Source organism: Arabidopsis lyrata (assembly GCF_000004255.2).
Source record: "Arabidopsis lyrata subsp. lyrata unplaced genomic scaffold ARALYscaffold_4, whole genome shotgun sequence".
NCBI lineage: Eukaryota > Viridiplantae > Streptophyta > Magnoliopsida > Brassicales > Brassicaceae > Arabidopsis > Arabidopsis lyrata.
Genome location: NW_003302552.1, coordinates 22,012,150 through 22,035,316, shown reverse-complemented (window position 1 = coordinate 22,035,316; position 23,167 = coordinate 22,012,150). Strand labels below are relative to the sequence as shown.

At 33.4% G+C, this 23,167-nt stretch overlaps 5 protein-coding genes across 5 annotated transcripts; 2 read left to right on the top strand and 3 right to left on the bottom strand.

Annotated features, from left to right (window-relative positions):
- Nucleotides 1–2,085: 2,085 nt before the first annotated feature.
- LOC9318068 (auxin-responsive protein SAUR36) lies at nucleotides 2,086–3,233 on the bottom strand. Its single transcript, XM_002880119.2, has one exon. It carries the CDS (start codon nucleotides 2,926–2,928, stop codon nucleotides 2,440–2,442), a length of 489 nt encoding a protein of 162 aa, XP_002880165.1. The 5' UTR covers nucleotides 2,929–3,233; the 3' UTR covers nucleotides 2,086–2,439.
- A 1,982-nt stretch (nucleotides 3,234–5,215) lies between these two features.
- LOC9318067 (Golgi SNAP receptor complex member 1-2) lies at nucleotides 5,216–7,683 on the top strand. The gene is made up of 6 exons (XM_002881955.2): nucleotides 5,216–5,577; nucleotides 6,102–6,298; nucleotides 6,794–6,883; nucleotides 7,000–7,071; nucleotides 7,184–7,313; nucleotides 7,404–7,683. The coding sequence occupies exons 1-6, from the start codon at nucleotides 5,445–5,447 to the stop codon at nucleotides 7,499–7,501; spliced, it is 720 nt and encodes a 239-aa protein (XP_002882001.1). The 5' UTR covers nucleotides 5,216–5,444; the 3' UTR covers nucleotides 7,502–7,683.
- A 7,382-nt stretch (nucleotides 7,684–15,065) lies between these two features.
- On the top strand, nucleotides 15,066–17,568 carry LOC9316232 (axial regulator YABBY 1). The gene is made up of 7 exons (XM_002881954.2): nucleotides 15,066–15,383; nucleotides 15,506–15,667; nucleotides 15,761–15,893; nucleotides 16,461–16,509; nucleotides 16,601–16,676; nucleotides 17,113–17,190; nucleotides 17,308–17,568. Exons 1-7 carry the CDS (start codon nucleotides 15,270–15,272, stop codon nucleotides 17,383–17,385), a joined length of 690 nt encoding a protein of 229 aa, XP_002882000.1. The 5' UTR covers nucleotides 15,066–15,269; the 3' UTR covers nucleotides 17,386–17,568.
- Nucleotides 17,569–18,908: 1,340 nt separating this feature from the next.
- Nucleotides 18,909–19,654, bottom strand: LOC9316231 (14 kDa proline-rich protein DC2.15). Its single transcript, XM_021027085.1, has one exon. It carries the CDS (start codon nucleotides 19,499–19,501, stop codon nucleotides 19,097–19,099), a length of 405 nt encoding a protein of 134 aa, XP_020882744.1. The 5' UTR covers nucleotides 19,502–19,654; the 3' UTR covers nucleotides 18,909–19,096.
- Nucleotides 19,655–20,133: 479 nt separating this feature from the next.
- Nucleotides 20,134–21,590, bottom strand: LOC9318066 (autophagy-related protein 8e). Its single transcript, XM_002880117.2, has 5 exons — nucleotides 21,480–21,590; nucleotides 21,289–21,336; nucleotides 21,106–21,161; nucleotides 20,644–20,696; nucleotides 20,134–20,544 (listed from the first exon to the last, which is right to left on the bottom strand). Exons 2-5 carry the CDS (start codon nucleotides 21,326–21,328, stop codon nucleotides 20,325–20,327), a joined length of 369 nt encoding a protein of 122 aa, XP_002880163.1. The 5' UTR covers nucleotides 21,329–21,336; nucleotides 21,480–21,590; the 3' UTR covers nucleotides 20,134–20,324.
- Between the last annotated feature and the right edge of the window lie 1,577 nt (nucleotides 21,591–23,167).

Sequence of the window (23,167 nt, the reverse complement as noted above, 5' to 3'; positions counted from 1 at the left end):
CGAGTCATTGTGTTGACTTGAGCCGAATGTCGAATATAATGGATCTTATGGCCCATTAAGCTTCTCCATAACCCAAACAATGGCCCAATGTTGTAATGCTAATAACTAAGATATTTCATAAAAGTGTATAAATACTAATTGACATCTCCGATCCTTTGTTAATCAAAATTGAATCATAAATAGGGATTGTTCATTTGATTAATAAATAATATACCCAAATATAAAGTTTCTTAATTACATATATACTCGGAACAATATTACTAGTTATGAAAACTATGATAAAACATCAAAGCAAGAGTAATTTATGAAAAATATATAGATAAATTAATCGGGAATATAACATAATTTATAAGTTTATTGTTCTTTGAAAGAAGTTGTTATATATGTAATATGTGTGAATATTTTTTCGACAACATGAAATATGTAAATTTGAACTTCTTTTTATTTTTTATTTATTTTAATTTAACTTCAGTGGTCACGACAGTAGCACAAGCCATTATGTTACAAGTTCAGGTCACATGTATATATTAATATGATACATTCATCTAATAGCCTCATGCAGCAACAAGTTGGTATATTCTTTTTGTATGGACCAAAACTGCTAATGGTTACGACCACACAAGCAAATTAATGTCAACTCAATAATTAAATCTTAAACTTGGACCAATCTATAACTCAAGCCAAATTATAGATCAACCTATGAAAATTATTTGTCTAGTTGCGGATCTACGACTAATACACCTGAAAAGGAAAGATCCCACCAATAGATAATATGCATATTACAAGGTCAAGTGGAGAAAGTTATTCCAAGAACCGTGGCATGTATTATTTCCATAACTTAGTTTCTATTTACAACTACTCAAGCAGTGCCCGAACCCACACGTCGTTTATTGTTTTCCGTTCATACATGCTTGCATTGATTGTACGGATAGTTTTAGTTAACATGTTTGGTTAGTCTCTGGGATTACGATTCATGTTCTGCGTAAGTGCGATTCTCACTAAGTCAAGTCTTTTTTGGGTAAAATGCGTTACTCGCCACTCGTCAGCCTCTTTCTTTATCGAAAAATAGTAATTATGTACGTTACTCTACAGATCGAACGAAAACACTTATTGACACAGTTGCAACAAAATCTTCTATCTATTTTCTTCATAATAACTAACTGCTAATTTTATAGTATATATGATATAGATGGCTTTCAAATACATATTACGGCCAGGCCAATAATTCGTACTTTAATTTTTAGCTGACCAATATCATTTTTTTGTGGAAGTGGTAAAACCATTTAGATAAATATATAAACGAGATCCGTATATCACTATAAACATTTTACATTAGTGTCTTAAATCAGAATTAAACATGACCACAAATATCAAAACATGCAGGTGTTTTTTTTTTTTTTTGGTTAATTTAAACATGGATTGGAGCTATATATTAGATGTAATTTTTTTTTTACGCTATACATGGATTGGTTAATTAATGTCTTAAATCAGAATTTTTTTTTTTTTTACGCCTTTATAAAAAAAAAACGATGTAAAAGTTTTATATAATGAAAACTTGTACTCTACTTGTGAACGAATCGCCAATATAATTCACATGAAATATCAATTTAATATTCTCTCCATATTCATTTGATCATGAGTATTCAGATACGTACCTTTATATATGTAGTCATTATGTGTACCTTGAACAACCGAATATTTTTAACCAGCAAGCTGCTTGAAACCTGTAATCTAGTTAGTACTTTAGTAGTTTGTATTAATATTGTCAGAGTCTAAATTTAAATAATTCATATTTAATTTTGACTATGTATGTAAGTGTGTGAACAGTTTCAAAATTATATAACCAGAAGTCAAAATACATTGATAAATTAGTTGTTCTTTCGGATATCAATCGCATCGCGACGCTCATTTTAGATTTGAACATCTTTCACGTCAAAGTGTTTCGTATCCAAATCAGACAAGGCAACCACAAAAGCCAAAATATTTTGTCGTCTAACCTAGCCATACTTAAATAGTATTCGAAATATATTTCTTTTGGTATAAGTAGTAGTATTCAAAATATATAATTAGTTAGTGGGCATAAGCAAGCAACAAACATATCCTTGCGATTGATAGCTAAAAATCTTGAGTAGACCCATAGAGAGAATAGAATCGTGTTACACTTTTCCTTTGGTGTTTCATCAATTCCATTTGATCTTTATATCAATGTCCAAAGACAGTATACCACTAAGTGTCCCCATGCTAATCACATCATTATCGATAATCACTATTAGCCTCTTCAATAATTATTTACATTATCACCTTACTGTATAATTGACTATCACAAGAAAAAGAGTAAAGTGACAAAAAGTAACAAGATTAGAAAATGGTAAATTAAAGGGAACAATATCTACTAAGGAAAAGCTTGAAAATCCTAAGAACTGTTTTCCGTAATTGTCTTCAATTGCGGCAGTGACGGCTCCATGGAAATATCCGAGAACTTGACCCGGATGCGATCCGGGTTTTGACCCGTTCGAAGTCCGAATACAAACAAGGAATAGTGATACCTCCTTCGTGGCAAAATCCGTACTCTTTTTCGGCTTCTCGAAGCAGCTCACCGAACAAAGGATGGTTAAAGTAAACGATGGGTACCAAAACTCTATGACAGTCACCGTCTTTTTGACCCACGTAGATCGCTAAGTGTCCCCTTGGAACCGGGTCGGGTTTCTTATGATCAACGGGTATGTATCCGGATCTTCTCGTAGACCTGAAACGTCTGAAACTTTGCTTAAGACGTTGGCCCCAACTTTTGAGCTTGGAGAATGGTCTCAGCATGCAAGCTTGTCGGGTCGAGTGTATTCGGTTGTATCCGGAACGTCGGATCCGGGTTTTCCGAAGGATCCATCTTGAGACTCGTCTCCCGATTCTAAACCCTATGATCTTCCTCATCTTCTTGTAGCTAACTTAAAAAAACAGTTTTGTCACAAAACTACACTTTTTGAGAGATCTGAGAGAAAATAGAGGTTAAGAGAGTGAGACGAGACATGGACTAACGAGTCAAATAAAAAGTGATTCATTTGAACGAGAATAAATAAATCAATCAATCTTTTTTTACATTTTCTTGGTTTCCTGATCTATAAGAAAAATAAAACAATTTCTAGGGAAAACACAAATTCGAGAATGATGTGAACGGAAAAGAAAGAAATGCTTTCGATGTATATAAACGTTAAAGAAGAAGAGATCAAGAGAAGAATGAGTGAAAGACAGAGGTCTTTAAAGGAGTTTATATGGAGTCTAAATAAATGAACGGTTAGATGAAGATTAAGCTTTGTGACCGTTGGATTAGATTAAAACTGCCATATTTTTCTTTTGCTTGGCAAATAGTCCAAACCAGAAGAATCTAAATTAAATATGACACGTCCCATTAACCGTTAGCCTACGTTTATCGTTTATCTATGAACGTTTTGATGGGTTATGGATCACAAAACGAAAAAAATAGCAGTATCAAAGTATTTATGGTTGTTTAATTAGCGTGTAAATTTTTATGCACATATTATTTATGTTGATTTTGAATCTGAAAACATAATAATCTATCAAACAGAGGGATAAAGAATCTTTGATTCTGAAAATGTTTTGTCGGAACTTCATACTTAAGCATGTTTGAACTTTGAAGATGAAGACAATTATGCCACCACACGTGTGCTGGCCAAGTGGGACAAAGTTTTGAACTTATTCGGTAACACTTACACGAGATCAAAATCCCCACCATCTCGTTTTATTTATTTGTTAGTGATCATCTAATGTTTTTTCAGGTTAGTGCCCTAGTGATCATCTACATTTTGTTTTCAGATGTTTTTGTCTGTGATTTTGATAAAATTAAATTACATATAATACAATTATAATACGAGAACAAAATGTGTACGGTGTGTCCTCTAGTTGCGTTACTTGCGTACGTTGATGATGGTTAATATATATATTAATATCAGGACAAAAACACTTTAAGCAAAAGACGAATAAAGATAGATCTAGTTTGAGTAATTGGAGGATATTCACTCAGCTTTTTGGAGCTAAAATGGTGAATTCCCCACGAATCAAAGCCGAGAAGAGAAGTTTTATATTTTGATTTACTTTACACAATCACAGTTCATTATGTAAATTAATATCGTGTTTCTAGTGTATCCAATAAAAAATCTTGGAAGTTTAAAGAAATGAAATATAACTAAAACAAAATTGATCTTTAAAAAATAAAATAAAAAGCACATGAGAGATGAGTGATTGCATGCACTCTGATACCATATTAGCTAACAAAATTATGCAGTGTAAAATGTACTTACACACTAGCTTAATACAAGCAAAACAAAAAATTAAACATAAATCAATTTGTGTGTTTCAACCGACAGTTTTTTTGTATACATTGTTAATCATAATTTGTTGTAGCTAAAAGACGTTTAAACGTTCATAATGGATATGACCCAGCTGGAGAAGATATTCGTTTTTCGTGATCATGTTTTTCTGTTTGCCCGTACTGTTTCTACAAACCCATACTAAATGATTTTTCCTACTATATTATTAGTCACAGTTAAACGTTACAATTGGCTATGAGTTCTCTAATCTACAGTAAAAACTATGATTTGATCATAAAAAGTTAAGCGCAATTTCTGAATCACAAAAAAACAAATTGATTTGGACCTTTCGATAATAGGAATCTGAAAGAAGTTTGTTCCAAACACTTCTCTCGATCGTGATCGTATGGAATCTTTCCATTATAAGTCCCAACTCGCCCAAGCATTCGTGGTCTAGTGGCAGAGGAAGCTTTGGGAAAGGATAAAATTTTTAAACCTGAGTTCGATTCTCCTTGGAAACAAAAACACATTTGTTTGGGAAGTCTGTCATTTGGGCCTTGGCCCAATTGGTTTACCTGGTAGCCAGAAATGCAGGCGGCCTGACTAACCCTGGCACTTAGTCGGAAAGCATTCCAAACTCGGGATAAGCTGAGTGGTAGCCCGTAAGGGCCTAACCGTTAACACGGTGGACCGGTCCACTATGTAGCACCTCGGTGCGTTCCTACTGGGGCCGACCGAATAGCCGATAGGGTTTATCAAAAAAAAAAAATGTCCCAACTCATCAGCTTCGTGTTTCCGTACAGTTCGTACCTACACGAACGTGTCACTTAGCTTCAAAAGTCAACTTAATGGAGAGCCCAATTCAGGCTTACCATAACTGGGCCTTAATGAGCCCATTTTTAAAAGTCCATGATTAGAAAGGCCCATAACCAGTCGAGCGAACAAGAAGCGGAGGAGGGAAGAGCGATCCTCGCGTCATCGTTGCTGCTAAAATTGGTTCCATCGATTTCAGTTAGAATCAGATCGTCGTTGTACCGAGAGCTCCGGCATTGGTTCACGGCGGAGCTGGCGAGTTATCTTAGAACGGAGAGGTTACTGATCTGAATTGTTGAAGATCGGAAAATGACAGAATCGAGTCTGGATCTGCAGGAATCTGGTTGGGAAGAACTTAGGCGGGAAGCTCGTAAAATCGAAGGAGATCTAGACGTTAAGCTCTCTTCTTACGCTAAGCTCGGCGCCAGGTTTACTCAAGGCGGTTCGTTCTTCTTCCTTTCCGCTTGATCATGCTCTCTCTGTGTTTTTTATTCCTTTTCCATTGCTTTGGTATGTTGCAGTTTTGAATGTGGAGTTAGTAGTCCGTAATGTGATACGGATCGAGGAATCAATTTTGGATGTGATCTCTTCATTGGATTGAATTTTGATCGATACTGTCTCTCAGTCTCTGTTATGGTTCCTCAATGCTTAAATTCATTTCTGTGATGTAGAATGAATAAATCTGAATGTGTTTGAATAATGTTCCCAGCGAATTTGTAAGAATTAAGGTGAAGTAATGCTGCAATTGATAGTACTTTCTCTCAGATTTTCTGTGATTTTTCCATGTGTAATCGACTTTGTAAGAAGAGTTTTTGTGTTTTAAGCTTACTGTTTTGCATTAGCATTCAGTTTTTAAGAATTGCATTGTTGTATTACATATTGTTCTTCTCATGAATTATTAGAAAATCTTGAAATGAAAAGTTGAGGTGCCTTTCCTTACCAGATTTACATATGTTTTGGTGTCAGGGTATGTTGACGCTGGGTCTCCAACCGTTGGATCGGGGAGATCATGGAAGTCTATGGAGATGGAAATTCAATCGTTGCTTGAGAAGTTGTTGGACATTAATGATTCCATGAGTAGATGTGCTGCATCTGCTGCACCCACTACATCGGTTACTCAAAAGCTTGCTAGGCACAGGGATATACTTCATGAATATACCCAGGTTTTCTTGCACTATATTTGACTTTTTTCCTTTTTTAAGCTATTTGTTGTTTTCATAGTTTTCAATAATTATCCCCTTCACCTAATTCATTTGTTGTTTTCATAGTTTTAGTGAAATTTTGGAGTAATTGCTAACTTGTAATATATCGGGGATCTCGAACTTGACAATTTTGATCTCAATGCTACTAATGCAACAATCTTTCAGCACAATACCTCTGTAGCATAATGCAGAAGATAGATAAGTTAATAGATGCCTTTTGCAAAAAAACACTGTTTTGGTTCTACTATCCACTGTTGTGGTGTCATGTATCCGTGATTCAGAGATATAAGATGAGTAATCGCTGTCCCGTTTTATGGTGCAAAGCAAAAAAAACTTTTCACCATTGTGGCTTTTGTTTATCGTTACTTATGTTTCTGTAGTAGTAAGGAGTAAGAAAGTGTACATATTATCGGACCTATGTATCTTATAATGATGTGATTTCATGTAAATTTATAGGAGTTTCGAAGAATAAAAGGAAATATAAACTCGATGAGAGAACATGCTGAGCTTTTGAGTTCTGTCAGAGATGACATAAGTGAATATAAGGTAATGAGTCTCCTATAGCCTTTTAGTATGAAACTGAGTATTATTATGATTGGCGATACACATTCTTCTATGCTCACATTTTGATTGAAAGCTTGGTTCTGTTTTTGCTTCTGCAGGCTTCTGGTAGTATGTCACCGGGTGTGCAAGTATTAAGGGAGAGAGCTTCAATTCATGGAAGTATATCCCATGTAAGATACTTTCTGCAATCATGGCATTTGTAATCTGAGTGATATATTCTGTTAATAGCCCATTTTATAAGGTAATTTTCTAATGATGATGTTATGGACAATTTGGCTGCAGATTGATGATGTGATTGGTCAAGCTCAAGCGACAAGAGCAGTTCTTGGCTCTCAACGATCTCTGTTTTCAGATGTTCAAGGGAAAGTAAAAAATCTTGGAGACAAATTCCCAGTGATTCGTGGCTTACTTGGTATCTTTATTCAACCTCTATGTGATATTCTAAACTAATCTCATTAACCTTCTATTATCATTAAGCAACTTTTGCTTTTTCAATTAATAGGTTCAATTAAAAGGAAACGTTCTCGGGACACACTTATCCTCTCCGCTGTCATCGCTGCTTGTACGTTGTTTCTAATCATCTACTGGCTCTCAAAATAAACAGAATGTTCATACACCTAAACTATAAAACGAGTTTGCCTCGGCATCCCTAGATCGATTTTTTCCAAGTTTTTTCTTGCTTTTGTGTTGGGTTATATGTTTGTAGGACAATATTATTACACCCTGAATCATAAAACAGCGTAAAGTAAAAATTCGAAACATATATATCTCACAACATCAAAGATCAATCCATGTGACATCATTCAGGTACGTACTTTATTTTACCACACGCTTAAATTCTTCAACAATGGTCCAACATAAAATGTGGTCCAATACACACATTATGCTCTGTTTTATTATGTTAGATTTTTATTACTCTCCCTCCCTTAGTTTGGTCCTCTCGACCACAATACTTTGTACGAAAAAGTAATCCAACTCATAAATTGATCTTTCAGCTTACATTTACATCCACTCAGGTTATTATAATATCTAAAGGCCTCGCTCTCTTTATTTTCGGTCGGTACACACTTCACTAATGATGATCCAGTCCTTTGTATTTATTTCCCTGTCTATACTCTGTGTCCTACACATAGTTTTAAGAAGTGCTAATCAATGTGGTTCGTACCGGTTTAGAGATATTGTGGTGGGCCAAAGCCCACATAATAGCCAGGCCGGATTGACTTTTCTAAGTTTTCGTCCCTAAAAAATATGGTCAAATGTGGACCTATGAAAAACAATTGGGATTAAATCGATAATCCAAGAATAGATGGATATAGTCTCCCTCGTCGGAGATATAGGCTAAACGAGGAAAGTAACAAAGAGTTACTCCAACGTATGATTCGTTAGCTAATACTAATTATAGTTTGAATATTGCTTTTGGAGGGAGGAGATTGTAATATATTTTACCTTTTGGCTTTTTGCTCTACATTGGCTGGACATAGGACTAGGAATCAGAGGCTCTTTTTAAAATAAAAGCTTGTTAGATTCTGCGCTTCCCAATGGGAGACCGTTTCTTACGAATTTTCAGACAATAAAACACTCGAAAGGATCAGAGGAGGCTCAGTTTCTCTTTTTGGTTAAAAGTGAAAAAAATAATCATTATAATTTTTGTAAAGACAGTTGATATGAGATATCTATAGACTATAGTATAGTACACTAATCAACCATTGAACCATCACCTATATTCGATAACTCACGGATCGGTGATACAAACCCTTAGGAACAATCGGACTTATGAAACTCATAGAACTATTCTTCTTCTATGTTTGTTTAAGACTCATAATTTTGTTCGTATTAATTAATGTATCAAGATTTTTATCTGAGATTTGTAATGGTTAATATTGACTTGGGTTGTTAAATGCACACCATTATTATGTTTGATTTTTTTGTTTCTGTTTGTTACTGCCCACTCAAAACCCTTAGGGGTATATTTTTCGTTTGTATGATTGTATCACATCACGTTTGAGTTACGACTTGCAGATGATGTTATGTCAAAGATTAATTGTGTCTTTAATGTAATTAAACACAAACTATTAAAGATGTAAACACATACATAAATGCCAAAAATTAAAGCTCGTTAAATGTCGTCTATATGTACATTAATGTGGTTGAAATAGTATGGTCAAATTTAAAGTATTTAATGGTAGAATATACAAGTAAATAATTAAATTTGAAGATATATAGACTTTGATGATAAAAAAAAATAGAAGAAGATATATAGATATTAAACATAAACTAATGAGCTTTTATTGTGATTGATAGAAGAGGTGCAATCCTCGAGTATCATATATCAAATAAGGAAGTGCAGTCGTACTTCGATGTTTATTTTTCAGAGATGAAATCGGGACTCATCTAGTCATATTTTGCATTCTTGTCTTTGATTAGGCTTCGCTGAAATGTAGGACGTGATTAATAATTAAGCATCAAAAGATTTAATAACATAACAATATATAATGAAACAAGAATAGAAAATAAATATGGAGGGAGAGAGAGGGCTTGAATATGTCCAATTTGGCATGTTGCTGTGCCCTAACAAGGAAATGTGAGGAGAGAAAAGAATGCACGTGGCAAAGAGAAGCCTGCGACATAAAGACAAAGAGACGGACCATAGGGTCGGAGCCGAGGAGCCTGGACGGTCCATAAACATGCTTAACCTATTAGCCTACATGACTCTACCCTATGACCTACCTACTCTCTCTAGCTCTCCACTCCGTACTCTTCTTTTATTTAACTTTTCTACTTGTTGCAGTGAAATTTACTGTTTACAATTTAAAATACAATTCATACAACCATACATACACATAGGCTATGTATTAAAGGTGCAAGCACAAAATTAACTTTCTTTTTATTTTATTTTTTAAAACATTGATCATATAATAATTAAATAACTCTTTCTTTATTTTAATTTATACAGAAAGAAGTTTGTATTCTAGTATTCAGTATAGTTGTTAGTTTGTCACGATATCACGATCATCTGAGGACATTGGCTAAAAAAAAAAATATTTTTTATTTTGATAAACCATATCGGCTATCCGGTCGGTTTTGGTAAAAATGCACCGAAGTGCTACATAGTGGACTGGTCCACCGTGTTAACGGTTAGGCCCTTACGGGCTACCACTCTGCCTATCCCGAGTTTGAAATGCCTTCTGACTAAGTGTCAGGGGGTAGTCAGGCCGCCTGCATTTCTGGCTACCAGGTAAACCAATTGGACCAAGGCCCACCTGACAGACTTCCCAAACAAATGTGTTTTTGTTTACAGGGAGAATCGAACTCAGGTTTGGGAGTTTCATCCTTTCTCAAAGCTTCTGCCACTAGACCACGAATGCTTGAGCCTAAAAATATTTCTTAGTTGAGACTTGAGAATTATATGTGGATCTGTAGATGAATTCTTGAAGGTAGCTTTTTCTTTCTGTCTAATAACTTAAGTGTTGATTTTAGTTACATTTACACTTATTCCGCATCTACTTTAGTTTAATTACACGATATAAGAATATTTCTTATATGTGACCAGATATATGATTTAGTTGTTTGTATTAATTAGTATGGTTGAAGTATCAACATCTGGATATTTATATTCAAGTAATTAAATTTATATTGTTGACAAAATAAAAAATACATCTACATGTGAACATCGTTCTCTTTTTTTAATCACTTTCAGAGTTTGAATCCACTCGTAAATTTTGTTTTACCCACACTGTCGCTCTCCTTGATATCCGAGAATTTGTTACTCCATATATAATTTACTCAGGCCAATTATACAAGAATTATGTAGAAAGCGGAATCTTACAAAACCCATTTACTTTTAATAATTGAATGAGATTTTCAGAATCGTAGTTTTTGTATAAAAAGAAGATAGAAAATAGAACTGGAGAAACCCTATAGTCTTCATATCTGATACCTTTTTCAAGCACAGAATAAGTAAATGCTTTATTCACACACACATCTATGTATGTATATAGGAATGTGTGTATATATAAAAAATATGATACTTTGAAAAGCCATTATTCTTTGTTCTGCGCAACAGCCCATTTCTAACTCATCCCTGGCAAGTAGCAAGCATAGGCACATTTTTGTTTTATTTTTGTTTACAACAGAGTTTCTTATCTTATAGAACGGTTCAAAGTACTGTATACTTAACTAATACAAGTAGTCATTTCTCAATGTCTTTAATTAGTAGCTATAATGAGTTTAACTAGTGAAACGGAAATAGTATTAACTGTATGATATTGAAGTGTACTGTGTCATGTAACACGGTTCTAGTCGGTGATGATAAATTTGATATTTGGAAAACGACATTAACTTTGTGAGATGATATATATTTAAATTTGTCAATATCTGTTGCTATTTCTTATATAGTGATGGGCTTTGTCTACTTTTTTTGTAGTGAACTTGATTAGTGTCTATAATTGATCTCTAAAGACAAATGATGGTTGACTTCCATTGACACTAATAATTACTCCCTCCGTTTGTAAAAGTTTGATGTTCTAGTGTTTTAGGTTTGTTCCACAAAGATTAATTTTCTAGATTTTTTCATTATTTTTAATTAATTGATATTAATAAATCGTAGATTTCAAGACGTAATGATTAACTATTTCAGATTACCATTGGTTCATAGTTTATTAAAAAAAGATAAATAAAAATAAATAATTAAACAATAATTGTTTCTTAAAATATGTGAAATCTCTAAAAAATCAATCTTTAGGAACAGAGGGAGTACTTTCAAATATGTGGGTTTCAGTTTAAACCTTTTACAATTTGGATGTAAACAAAAGTAATATAATAAGTAAAAGATTGTAATATATTACTCTAGAAAAGGCGAAATTCCCCATACAATCTATTATGCACACACCATTTGAAGAATTAAGTTCATTATAATTAATGGATATCAATTAATTGATTGAAACATCATTGGCAAGTTAATAAGTTACTTTTTCGAAAAGAATTATTTCATAATCATGCATATATATGAGATTGTGGAGAGTATGAATTATTGCTTCAATTAAATTGTAAGTACTTTCTCATTAGATGTACAAATAGATTGGGGGTTTATGGCAAAAGCTTTCCTAAACCAATCAGAAGAGAAAAGAATAGGGAAATGTCAATGTCACGCCTATGATCTCAGTACACACATGCATGCATGTATATGCACATATTACACATATAAATTCCAATACATGTGTGTACTATCTCTGCATTCCCATCGCCCAAATTGCGACAAAAGTGTGGGCTAACCCTAACATTATATACGTTTCTAGTAAAGCCTGATCAGACCAACATTTTCAACTTTTCCTTCATTACAACCAAAAATTATGCACGCCTTAATTAATAATCAAAACTTCCGCCATTATATTTGCATCTTTGGTCGACCTTTTACCTATATAACCACTTCTTCTTCTTTTTTTGTCAAACACTTATATAACCACTTAAATGTTATTAATTGTGAGGCAATAAATAGTAGCTGGTTGCAATATTTCGGAGCTTGATTCTTCGTATGTAATTTTAAGTTATGCTGAATTTACAACGTAATGTGCATTTTCGGTAACCGGATGTTATGGATTGCAAACCAAATGAAAATGCTACTGATATACGCAATATTAACTAAGTTAACCACTTAAGTGTTATGTGGAGGCAGGAAATACTAGTTTTTTAAGAAAGGGGAAATACTAGTTGCAATAACACGATAATACGATTGAGTTTGCATTACATAATCTACAAATTCTATGATTCTTCGGATTAGTAAGAAATAGTAATATACATACAAGGAAATACTTTTAATTGGCTGGACAAAACATAGATATACATAGCATATATCATATTTGGAAAGTGGATGCAAAGATATTTTCTTAGACATCTATACTTGAAATGAGAATGGAATATCTTTTAAAAAAAACATGTAGGTTAGAAATTAATTACGTGTGGAGTGTTGCTCGTGGCTTTCACCAATATGGTGTTTCTATAAATACGTACATATACATGGCGCTTTTAAAACTATCATTGAGAAACAATACATTAATATATTGGTTGTTTCCTTTGTTTAGTTCTTAGTTAATCACTATACAAGCTTGAGAGTGTGCGTAAATAATTATGTGATAGATGCCAAATATTTAAAACAAAAAAATAACGATTAACTTAAACGGAAATACTAATACTAGTATATTAATTGACAAGCAGCCGGTTTACTCGGAAGTTTTAACTACATAAATAGAATTAATTTACTTTCGCTTTCACAGAAAGTCTAGACTTGGATGATTCCAAATATTCAAATGGAGGGGGAAAAACAATCATGTAATTGACTAAAAAGCTAATGATAACCAATCAATAAAAATGGAGCATCATGTTTATCTCTACATATACATACATGATATATACAAACAAAGTATGTTTCAATTGAAATTAATTATATTTAATAAAAAAATAGAAAAGGAATTGTATAGAGAAACGAGAAAAAGTAATGGCAGTGGTAATTAAGGAATGACAACAACGGGTGAATGAGGCGACGCTTAATCACTCCCATGCACACGTCCCTTTCTTCCCCCCACCTCTGCCGCCCTCTCTCTCTCTCCTCTCTTCCTCCATTGGGAACTGCGAATTCTATTGTCAAAGCTTTAAAACTTCGTCGTTTCTTAACTTACTTACAAACACATTACATGTGTCATCACGTGCAACCCCAACCCCAAAGCCTAAGCTCGCGAATCTTCTAATATGCCTCAATCTTCCCTTGTTCATACTACATCTTACTCCTAAGATTTCAAGTTGTGAATAAATCATGAAGTGGTTTGTAGTTTAGTGATCATGGCTATATTGATCGAATCTCATTTTTTTTGTCAAAAGTTTTGTATACTAGCTATAAATTTGAAACTTTAGTTAGAATTTCTTGTTCTATAATTATATAGAAGCATAAATGCCAATTTTCATCTATTAACATGTACTTTTATTTGTATACACCAAAATTCAATTCATTGCAAAATTAGGTTTATAATTGTTCGAGATCAGATGGAAAAAAGGTCCATCTTTAAGCGATAATATCCTTAAACTGTTTTGTCATCAGTCTTGTCTCCTTGTGACCACAAGGTCATCTTAGAGGTACAACGGAATAGATGATTAATGTCTACGTTTTCTAGTAAGGGTGAGACCGCATGGTCAACCGAATTTCTAATATAGGCATTATCAAAAAAGAAATCTTATATAGGATGTTGACAACAAAGATTTATTAATAACTCGCATCCTGATTAAGAGTTTGTTGTTAAAGTTCAAAAGATCTAAAGTGATATTTATATTTTTCTAAAAAAAAAGGTGATATGTATAAAAAATAGTCCTATTTATTTATTATCAATTAATTTTGTGTTCAAAGTAGCTTAACATTTGTGTAACTAGAAATTGTCTAACAATATATAATATCTAGATCCACTTATCAAGATTTTGCATTTTGATTAAAGTATGCAAATTTTTTACGAAAGCTGTAACTGATAAATAAAAACAAAGTGAGGTATGGTGTAGTTCAATTGTTATGTTGCAACGATCTAAGAACATATGGAAAAATTTGTTTGTGAAAAATGAACTGCGTGCACTTCAAAACCAATGCATGTTTCGTGTGTGGTTTCGAAATGAACAGAACTTATATGGTGTTTCATGTGTGCTTTCGAACTTGAAAAAAAAAAAAACAATGTATGTTTATTTGTCGATAAATAAACTTGAAAAAAAAAAAACAATGTATGTTAATCAAAACCATTTAATTAGCTAATTATACACCGTCATATTTTTGTATTTGGTTTGTTTTATCTATTCCACAAATATCCAAACTTGTTCCATTTATTTTGCTTGTTCAGTACCGCCCATTCTGTTATTACTATTCAAAACCTAAATTTTTTATAACCCATTGGAGAATTTTCTGCATACAAAAAAAAGAAAAGAAAAAGAAAGGAGAATAGAAGTTTATAATACACAACATTATATACATACACACAATATTACTCAGCTCTAATAAATAATGTAATTTGATTTATTTATTTTAACCAAAAACGTTATTAGAAGACGAAAAAGAAAAAAAAGTTATTAGAAGACGACCTAGAGGCTACAATTAGAGCCTTTGTTGTTTTTTTACCCTCTACTATATTTAATATCTCCTTTCACCTCTTCTCTCTCTATATCTTCCTTTGTGGTATATAATACACAGCAACCCAACAATCAAGAAGATCAGATCATGGTGGGGTTTTTTATTTTCTCCTTATCAAGAATCCTCTGATCAGTCAAATACCCATCAATCAATCAAATCCCCAAACTCTCCCAAAAAAGATCAGGTTCCAATTTTTTTCCTCTTCTTACAAAAAAGATGTCTATGTCGTCTATGTCCTCCCCTTCCTCAGCTGTTTGTTCACCGGACCACTTCTCTCCTTCCGAGCATCTCTGCTATGTCCAATGCAACTTTTGCCAAACCATTCTTGCGGTAAATAATAACCTCTCTTCAATACTTTCTCTCTATCTTTTTCTCTTTCATTTTCTTATCTTCTTGATCTATATATAATTAGGGGTTTTCTTTAATTCACTCTTTGTTGTGTGTGTTTACAGGTTAGTGTTCCTTACACAAGCTTGTTCAAGACCGTAACTGTTCGATGTGGTTGCTGTACCAATCTCCTCTCGGTGAACATGAGATCATATGTCCTCCCAGCCTCTAACCAGCTCCAGCTCCAGCTCGGTCCTCACTCTTACTTCAACCCCCAGGATATTCTGGTACTTAAAACATTCAAATACATGATCTTATAGGGTCTCATTTTAGCTTATTGGAAGTAATCTCAAGCTTCAAGGATATAAATATTATTGTAGGAGGAGCTGAGAGATGCACCATCTAACATGAATATGATGATGATGAATCAACATCCTACTATGAATGACATACCATCTTTCATGGATCTTCATCAACAACATGAGATTCCTAAAGCACCACCCGTTAACCGCCGTAAGATACTAATTCTTCTCACTTCTTAGGATTTTAACTTTTTTTGCTAACCATATTTATAATTTGGTTGTGATGATGAATCGACATTATAATAAAGACATGCATAGCTTTTCTTATTTAACTGGATCTCGTTCCAACCCTAACACCATTGAATTGTACTTAGAAGAAGATTTTTTATTGTTAAACTATACGGGGACTTGAGAGATAGATTTTGTATATTTAAATAATTCATTATCAATCCATGACCTTTAGTATGTGTTGATTGTCTACATATCCTGGATGGCTTTTAGTGTTGGTAAACATTAAAATAGTGACGATAAAAGAAAAGTGGAGATAGATTCATGGATCCCCCGGAAATCTAGCTAAAGAGAAAGAATCTATGTAATATGTTAGAAGATGGGCTTGTCTTTAAAAAAACATGATGAAGTGATGATGGGTTAGAGAGAGAAAGTGTTTGGGTGAGAGAGAAAAAAGACAATGAAAGTAGTTTTAATGAGTGTTTGTCTCTTTCTGTCTGAGTTTTTGTTTTTTCGCTTTGTCTTTGCCGTTGAATTTCGCCATTGCCAGCTCCAGAGAAAAGACAGAGAGTCCCATCCGCATATAACCGATTTATCAAGTGAGTCTTTTTTTTTTTTTTTTAACAATCATTCATATTCTAATCATAACTGTGTAACATTAATATAATTCCTGTCACGTTTTTATTTTAGGGAGGAGATCCAACGTATCAAAGCTGGTAATCCTGATATAAGCCACAGAGAAGCCTTTAGTGCTGCTGCCAAGAATGTAAGAACCTTAATTTTCACATCCCAAAAATATATATTAACTAGTTATCCATTGGTTAAATTAAATTTTAATAACCAAAAGAGGCCAACCCCTTGGTAATCCAGACTTACACACATATATCTAGTTCAATAAATATTTCAAAAAATGCTGAAAACCAGTTAGAAGTTATCTCCATGGCTAGGGCATTTCTGATTTCATTTACTAATAAGCCAGTGATCCTACTAAGTACTAACATCACAACTTGGTTTAGATTGCCGGCGGAAACTAGGGTTTGATTTTATCTATGCGTATATATATATACTTGCTCTTGTATTAGTTGTATATATATATAAACTCATATATGTAGGTATAGCTGAAATTAGGAGTAAAGAATTTTGTCGGGTTATAACACAAGTTGATATGTGTCTTGTACGTATGTTGTTTATGTGTAATGCAGTGGGCCCACTTCCCCCACATACACTTCGGGCTCGTGCCAGACAATCAACCCGTGAAGAAAACCAACATGCCCCAACAGGTAAACCCTAATCTGTCGACATACCCTTACATCTTTAATGTATATACTTTTATGTATACTATACCTACATTTATCATTTCAATTGATGCTGATCATATCTTAAACATGGTTGTATAGGAGGGAGAGGATAACATGGTGATGAAAGAAGGTTTCTACGCTCCTGCGGCTGCTAACGTTGGTGTGACTCCTTATTAAAGAGATATATATATATAATCGACTAAGTATTTGAGGAATTGAAATCCAATTTCTTAGGGTTTATGATATCCAAAAGTTGGGTTTCTTTATCTTTCTTGAACTTTTATATATGCATGCGTCTTTTTCTGTTGTTGTGTAATCAAAAATCTTGCTAATTAATGGGGTTTCTCTTTCTTATGTTAATTTTCATTTGTAGTTATATAATTAATTAACTTACCAAAATGTTTTATTAATTTTGCTCAACGCCAAATTTAAAATTAAATAATCAGTAGTCTGTTATAGATCTATACAACGATGATCAAAGCTTTTTTTTTTCCTCCAGAAATGAATATATCATAAAAATGATAAAAGATTCATTTACAAACTGAGAGTTCAGGCAAATATTTACCGAAGAGAAAACAATAGGGGAATTACATTGCAAGGAAATATGCACAAGCATTTGCTTCCCGGAAACATGTCAAACGATGAGAGTCTGTTCAAATTTCTCCATCCAAAATCTGATTCTTGAGATGGTTACATATATATGGTTTGATTTTATTGGTCCAACGGTTTTATAATGATTATTCAGTAAACGGTATATTAAATCATTACTGAGACATGTGTTAAATCGATAATTGTTGTGAAATAGAGGACATATATATCAGGGTTAAATTTTTCCTTGGATTACCTTTGAACTCATCAGAACTAATCCACTGATATATCAAAAAAAAAAAAAAAACTAATCCAATGATGACATTTTTTTGGTGGAATATAGAGTGATGAATATAAGTAGCAAATCAAACAAAAATGACTTTATCATAATGAGCATGATAATGATATAAGTCATATAACAAACAAACTAAATAAAAAAAGGAAAAAAACAAGAAAAAGAAGAAGATAAATAACAAACAATGTTGTGCCAAAAAAAAAAAAATAACAAACAATGTAAATGGGTCAAGTCACTTTGACTCAAGTGACTATATGTTATCAGGCCTAGTAGAAATCGGCCCATTAATATTATTGACGTGTTTCCCTAGCAACTTGGTGGGCCTGGTAATCAATAATGCGATGACGATAAAATGAATCCTAAGCAATCTCTCGTAAGCACCGGATCTCGAAATCTGCCAACGGAGATTGCTTCAGTCTCCGTAGATCTGTTGTTCATTTTCCGATCTTTGTACTATAAACTCCCCGATGACATTGAGTAAGCAAGAAGAGCTTAGTTGTCAATTTCCGAGTTCCCAAAGAAGAATCCAACAAAACGCAGTGTTTCGCTACTTCTGGACCAGGACCATCTAATTTTTACGTGTTGTATGCAACAATGACGGCTTTAGCCTTTCGCTTTCTAATGTGGTCCATGTCGATCTGGACTTATAGGGCCATATGGGCCTATGTTGGGTTGGATAATAATTAACCAATGGGAGACCACGCAGACCCTCTAAACCAAATAGAGGCATTGAAGTATGAGCTTGAACAGTATAGACTATAGCGTATGTCATTAATCTTTATGATCGTACGTAATTCATGGAGGAGAAGAGGAGACATATTAAGAACATACATTAAAAAATTTCATTAACAAGCTCAACTGCTCAAGCATTACATCAAACTCAATATGAGAGAAACAAAGGTTGGAGATTAATTTGCATTTTCTCACAAAAACAATAGATAACAGTAGAAACAAACAAATTAAAACATTGCAAAAAGAGATTTTTCCCTTTTAAGTCTCAAATCTTCAAGCACATTGGAAACCATAAGGAAGTTTCTTGCCACAATAGTTCAATAGCAAGCTCAGATCAACAGGAACATTGAGATTAATCCCCAAGACATTGGCTTTAAGAGCGGTGCAGAGACAAACCGCAGCTTCAAGATTAGCAAGACCTTGAAGAAGTGTACAACAAGGAGTCTTTGGTGGAGAACCAACAACAAGGTTAACTAGGCCCAATAATTCTGCGCAAACACCGAGCTTAAGTGTGTCGGTAGGACAAGTGGGTTTAACGGCAGGATCCTTCTTTGGGGATTTAGGGACTTTTGGGGGTTTAGGAGTAGTTGGTGGACATTTTGTGGAGGTAACAAAGGTGAAGAAAAGAAGATTAAGGGTGATAAGAAGAGCAGTAACTGCAAGAGCCTTAGAAGCCATTGGAACTTTTTGTAATGTTTTGGGGTGAATGTGAAGGAGAGATAGGACGTGGTTTATATAGAACAAGTTATTACTAATTACATATACAGAGTAACAGAGAGATAAAATAGCATGTGAGTGACTGAAGAAAAACTGAGTAAGAAACAAAACTATCCAGCAAGTTGGCGTTTGCAACTTGAGGCCATGAAATTGATTAGACTAATTTTAGGAATTGTTTTTTCTTTTTCTATCATAGAAAGGGAAAAGACAAGGTTTTGATTTTGTTTGTTTGTGAGAGTTAGGGCTCCACAAACTTTGAGCCAGAGTGTCTCTCTGGGTGGTATGCATCACTGCATCAGTTTGCTCATAGTTGTGTAGATCCATTATACATTGTTGATAAGATATTATTTCACATTGCATTAGTCCCCATTCCTTTAGATTTTTCTTATGAATCAGAATCAATCAAGTTTTTTCCAAATACAACTGGACAAGATAATCCCAAAAACAAATTCAAAACGTCTATATCTCATCATTACTCTTCCAATATTTGGTTTGGATTTGATTTGGTCTAGTTTATCCAAATTTATAAGATCAGAGAGGTCCGTTTGGTATCCAAGAAAAGATTCATGTGGCATCATCAAACGATACCAGTCTAATGAACACGTATCGTTTATAAATACCAAGGAAGATAATATTATAAGATTAGTCTATGTACATTTTTTACAAGTGAAAGATGATAGTAATCACAATTATTTGAGAAATGATAAAGATTGAGACCAAACTATACACACAAATTGAAAGTTGGGAAGAAGCATTAATACGTGGCCGTTTCTCAGGTCAGAGATTAGATTGAAGAAGCACCGAATGTGTTCTCGCCACTGTAAGTGATGTAAAGGAAACCATCTTCGTCTTTCTTATCCTCGTAAACGCTTGACATTAGCTCTCCTGTTGGAGGGAGAACATTGTCTACGAAAATGAAGATAGCTTTCTCTGCACTTAGTTTGATTCTCTTCCGAATTACATACACAAATTGACCAACTGTTAGGTCTGATGGAACAAGGTACCTGCATTTATCAAAATCCAAAACAAATCAAAAATTCCATACAAGTGTTGAAACATTGAACAAATAACAAGTTTAACATGACCAATCAAAAGGTACTTACTTCTTCTTGTCTATATTTGGGACTTCACTTTTCTCAGCCTTTTCCACAATCACCTGCGACCAAACACAATGTAAGATAAATGATCTAAATCTTGAATACAAAAAACACAGTATTGGATTCTCAAACAACGAAGCTAATGTTCTGTAACCTAAACTAGGAATATTCATTACGAAGATTCATGATCTTGTTCGTGCAATTGAATTCAGCATACACACAAACACATGTACAAAAACATACGAAAACTTTACAAGAACAGAACAGAACAAAAAAGGTCAAAAAACAAAACAAAGACTAACTAAACTACGAAACTAATTACAAAGATTCATGTTCTTGTTCGTGAAATTGAATACAGCATACATTGAAACACACGCAGAACACAAATCTATAACCATAAGAAAACCTTACAAGAACAGAACAAAATCAGATCAAATCAACCCCAAAAAAAAAAAAAAAAGAACTTACAGGAATTCGATCAGGGTATTTCTCCCTGATCCTTCCAGCCTCAGCCTTTCTCTTCTCTGCACATAAAACAATCTCGAACAATCAGACATACATGTACACAGATACGAACGCTGATAGACCTGTGTTTATACTGTTTCCAACCTAAGATCACAAAATCAAATCAGTAAAGTAAAAAAGACTCACCGAAATCGTTGTCCATCTTAAAGCTGCTTCCTTTATTCATCTTTGCTTCTGATAATTTATACAAACAGTCAAATTGAGACACAAAGCCCTAAATTTGTTTGAACACCCAAATCCAAATTCTGCGTCTTTACGGGAAAATTTGCCTTGTAATTCTAGAGAAATCGAAACAGAGAAATCAATAGATAACTTACAGAGAGAGAATTTGATAAGGATAAAACTCTGGAAGAAGAAGATGATGATGATGATGATCTACGGATGGATACAAAGTCAAAAAAAGGAACCTTTTGCTTTTCGTCTATGATTGGATAACTTGTTTATATGTGTGTGTTAGCTGACCTGTTGGGTAATTAGACACGTCAGCTTAACTTGTTCTCCAGACAACAAAATCATTCCATTATTGCTCAAACATATTTTTCTTCTTTGTTTAAAGAATTTTTGTTAGGTCAATGTCAACTTCTTTTAATTAATACTATGTCTTTGAGAATAATAATACTACTACGTAATATTATACTACCAAATTTTGTTTAATTTATTGTTAGTTTTTTCCCTTTTAGTGTAGAACACGTCTTTGATTTGCCATTCGAAGTTGTTTTTTCTCATGTGGCGGTGTAGAAAATAAATTACTGTTTTAATGTATTCGAAACTAGATATTAACCCGCGGTACACCGCGGGTCTATATTTTTATTAGAAAAATTTATTAAATTTTGTTTTAAGATACTCTATAGATATATACTATTGTTTTGTTTAATTTAAATGTATAATACACCGTGAGACGAAATTTTATTACAAAAATTGAAATTTTATAGATAGACGTAGTATAAAAACAATAGATTCAATTGTATGATTTTGAATAAGATGCTGATTTAACCCATCTTATACTGATTTTACCCGCGGTATACCGTATGCTAAATTTTAAATAATAAAATGAGGATTTAATATGTGTTATAGCGATGTATTAGTGATATTTTAAATTTATATTAATATCAATCCTAACCAAACCCGTGTCATACAATTCGTCCCGTAATATTTAAAACTATTTTATAAAAACTCAAAAACCATATCTAAATTGGCAAACAAAAGCCAAAAAATTTAAATATATCAATTAGAAATTTTTGAATTAGAAATTTTTGAATTTAATTAGAAAATATTGCTCCATAATTTTAAATCTTACGTATTTAATGTATTTATGAAGATTTGATATTTGAATTTATTTGAGAACATTACTTATTTTTAGCAATTTCAGAAAAAGACATGGGTTAAAGCTTGAACTGATCCGATAATTAAGGTCTGAATTAATAGTTTTGCACCGGCCTTGTTATTTTATTTGTATTTTCTAATTATTTTATCACTATTCAAACCTTAATGATCCATAATTAACACTAACCTATTATTGTTATATAATCACAAATATTAAAAATAATATGTTTAGAACTGCCATGAAAAAAAATTTAAGTATGCAACTTTCATTAGTTCACATAATGAAAAAATAAACACATAGAGTATTAGAACCCAATAACAAAGAATCATGTCTACCAATTTTGTAAAGACCTACAGAGCCCAAATTGTTTTTATTCAACTCTCTCATATACCCAAAATGCCAAACTTAGAAACGGAAAGTTCAAACTCAATCATCGGTGGTCTAGCAGATGAAGTCACCGTCGTTAACGGTCACAGTAACGGCTCCGTCGATCTGAGCCTTGTTTCTTCAAAGCTGCAGCAATACGCATGGATCTACTCTCCATGTAGCGTATCAAGGAGTTCCCGGCGTGTATTTTGAAGCTACCACCGGTCAAGCATATCTGCAATCTGAAGATATTCGGTGTGATCAATTCGATGTTGCGTTTCAGTCAGGTGATCTTTGGATCGCCGATCGTCTTGT

Coding starts and splice junctions, on each gene's coding strand:
- LOC9318068 (XM_002880119.2), bottom strand. CDS start 2,928: ATGAGGAAGATCATAGGGTTTAGAATCGGGAGACGAGTCTCAAGATGG.
- LOC9318067 (XM_002881955.2), top strand. CDS start 5,445: ATGACAGAATCGAGTCTGGATCTGCAGGAATCTGGTTGGGAAGAACTT. Junction 5,578..6,101: donor CGCCAGGTTTACTCAAGGCG/GTTCGTTCTTCT, acceptor TTTTGGTGTCAG/GGTATGTTGACGCTGGGTCT. Junction 6,299..6,793: donor TACTTCATGAATATACCCAG/GTTTTCTTGCAC, acceptor GTAAATTTATAG/GAGTTTCGAAGAATAAAAGG.
- LOC9316232 (XM_002881954.2), top strand. CDS start 15,270: ATGTCTATGTCGTCTATGTCCTCCCCTTCCTCAGCTGTTTGTTCACCG. Junction 15,384..15,505: donor TTTGCCAAACCATTCTTGCG/GTAAATAATAAC, acceptor GTGTGTTTACAG/GTTAGTGTTCCTTACACAAG. Junction 15,668..15,760: donor TCAACCCCCAGGATATTCTG/GTACTTAAAACA, acceptor ATATTATTGTAG/GAGGAGCTGAGAGATGCACC.
- LOC9316231 (XM_021027085.1), bottom strand. CDS start 19,501: ATGGCTTCTAAGGCTCTTGCAGTTACTGCTCTTCTTATCACCCTTAAT.
- LOC9318066 (XM_002880117.2), bottom strand. CDS start 21,328: ATGAATAAAGGAAGCAGCTTTAAGATGGACAACGATTTCG. Junction 20,697..21,105: donor AATACCCTGATCGAATTCCT/GTAAGTTCTTTT, acceptor GTTTGGTCGCAG/GTGATTGTGGAAAAGGCTGA. Junction 20,545..20,643: donor CCAAATATAGACAAGAAGAA/GTAAGTACCTTT, acceptor TGATAAATGCAG/GTACCTTGTTCCATCAGACC.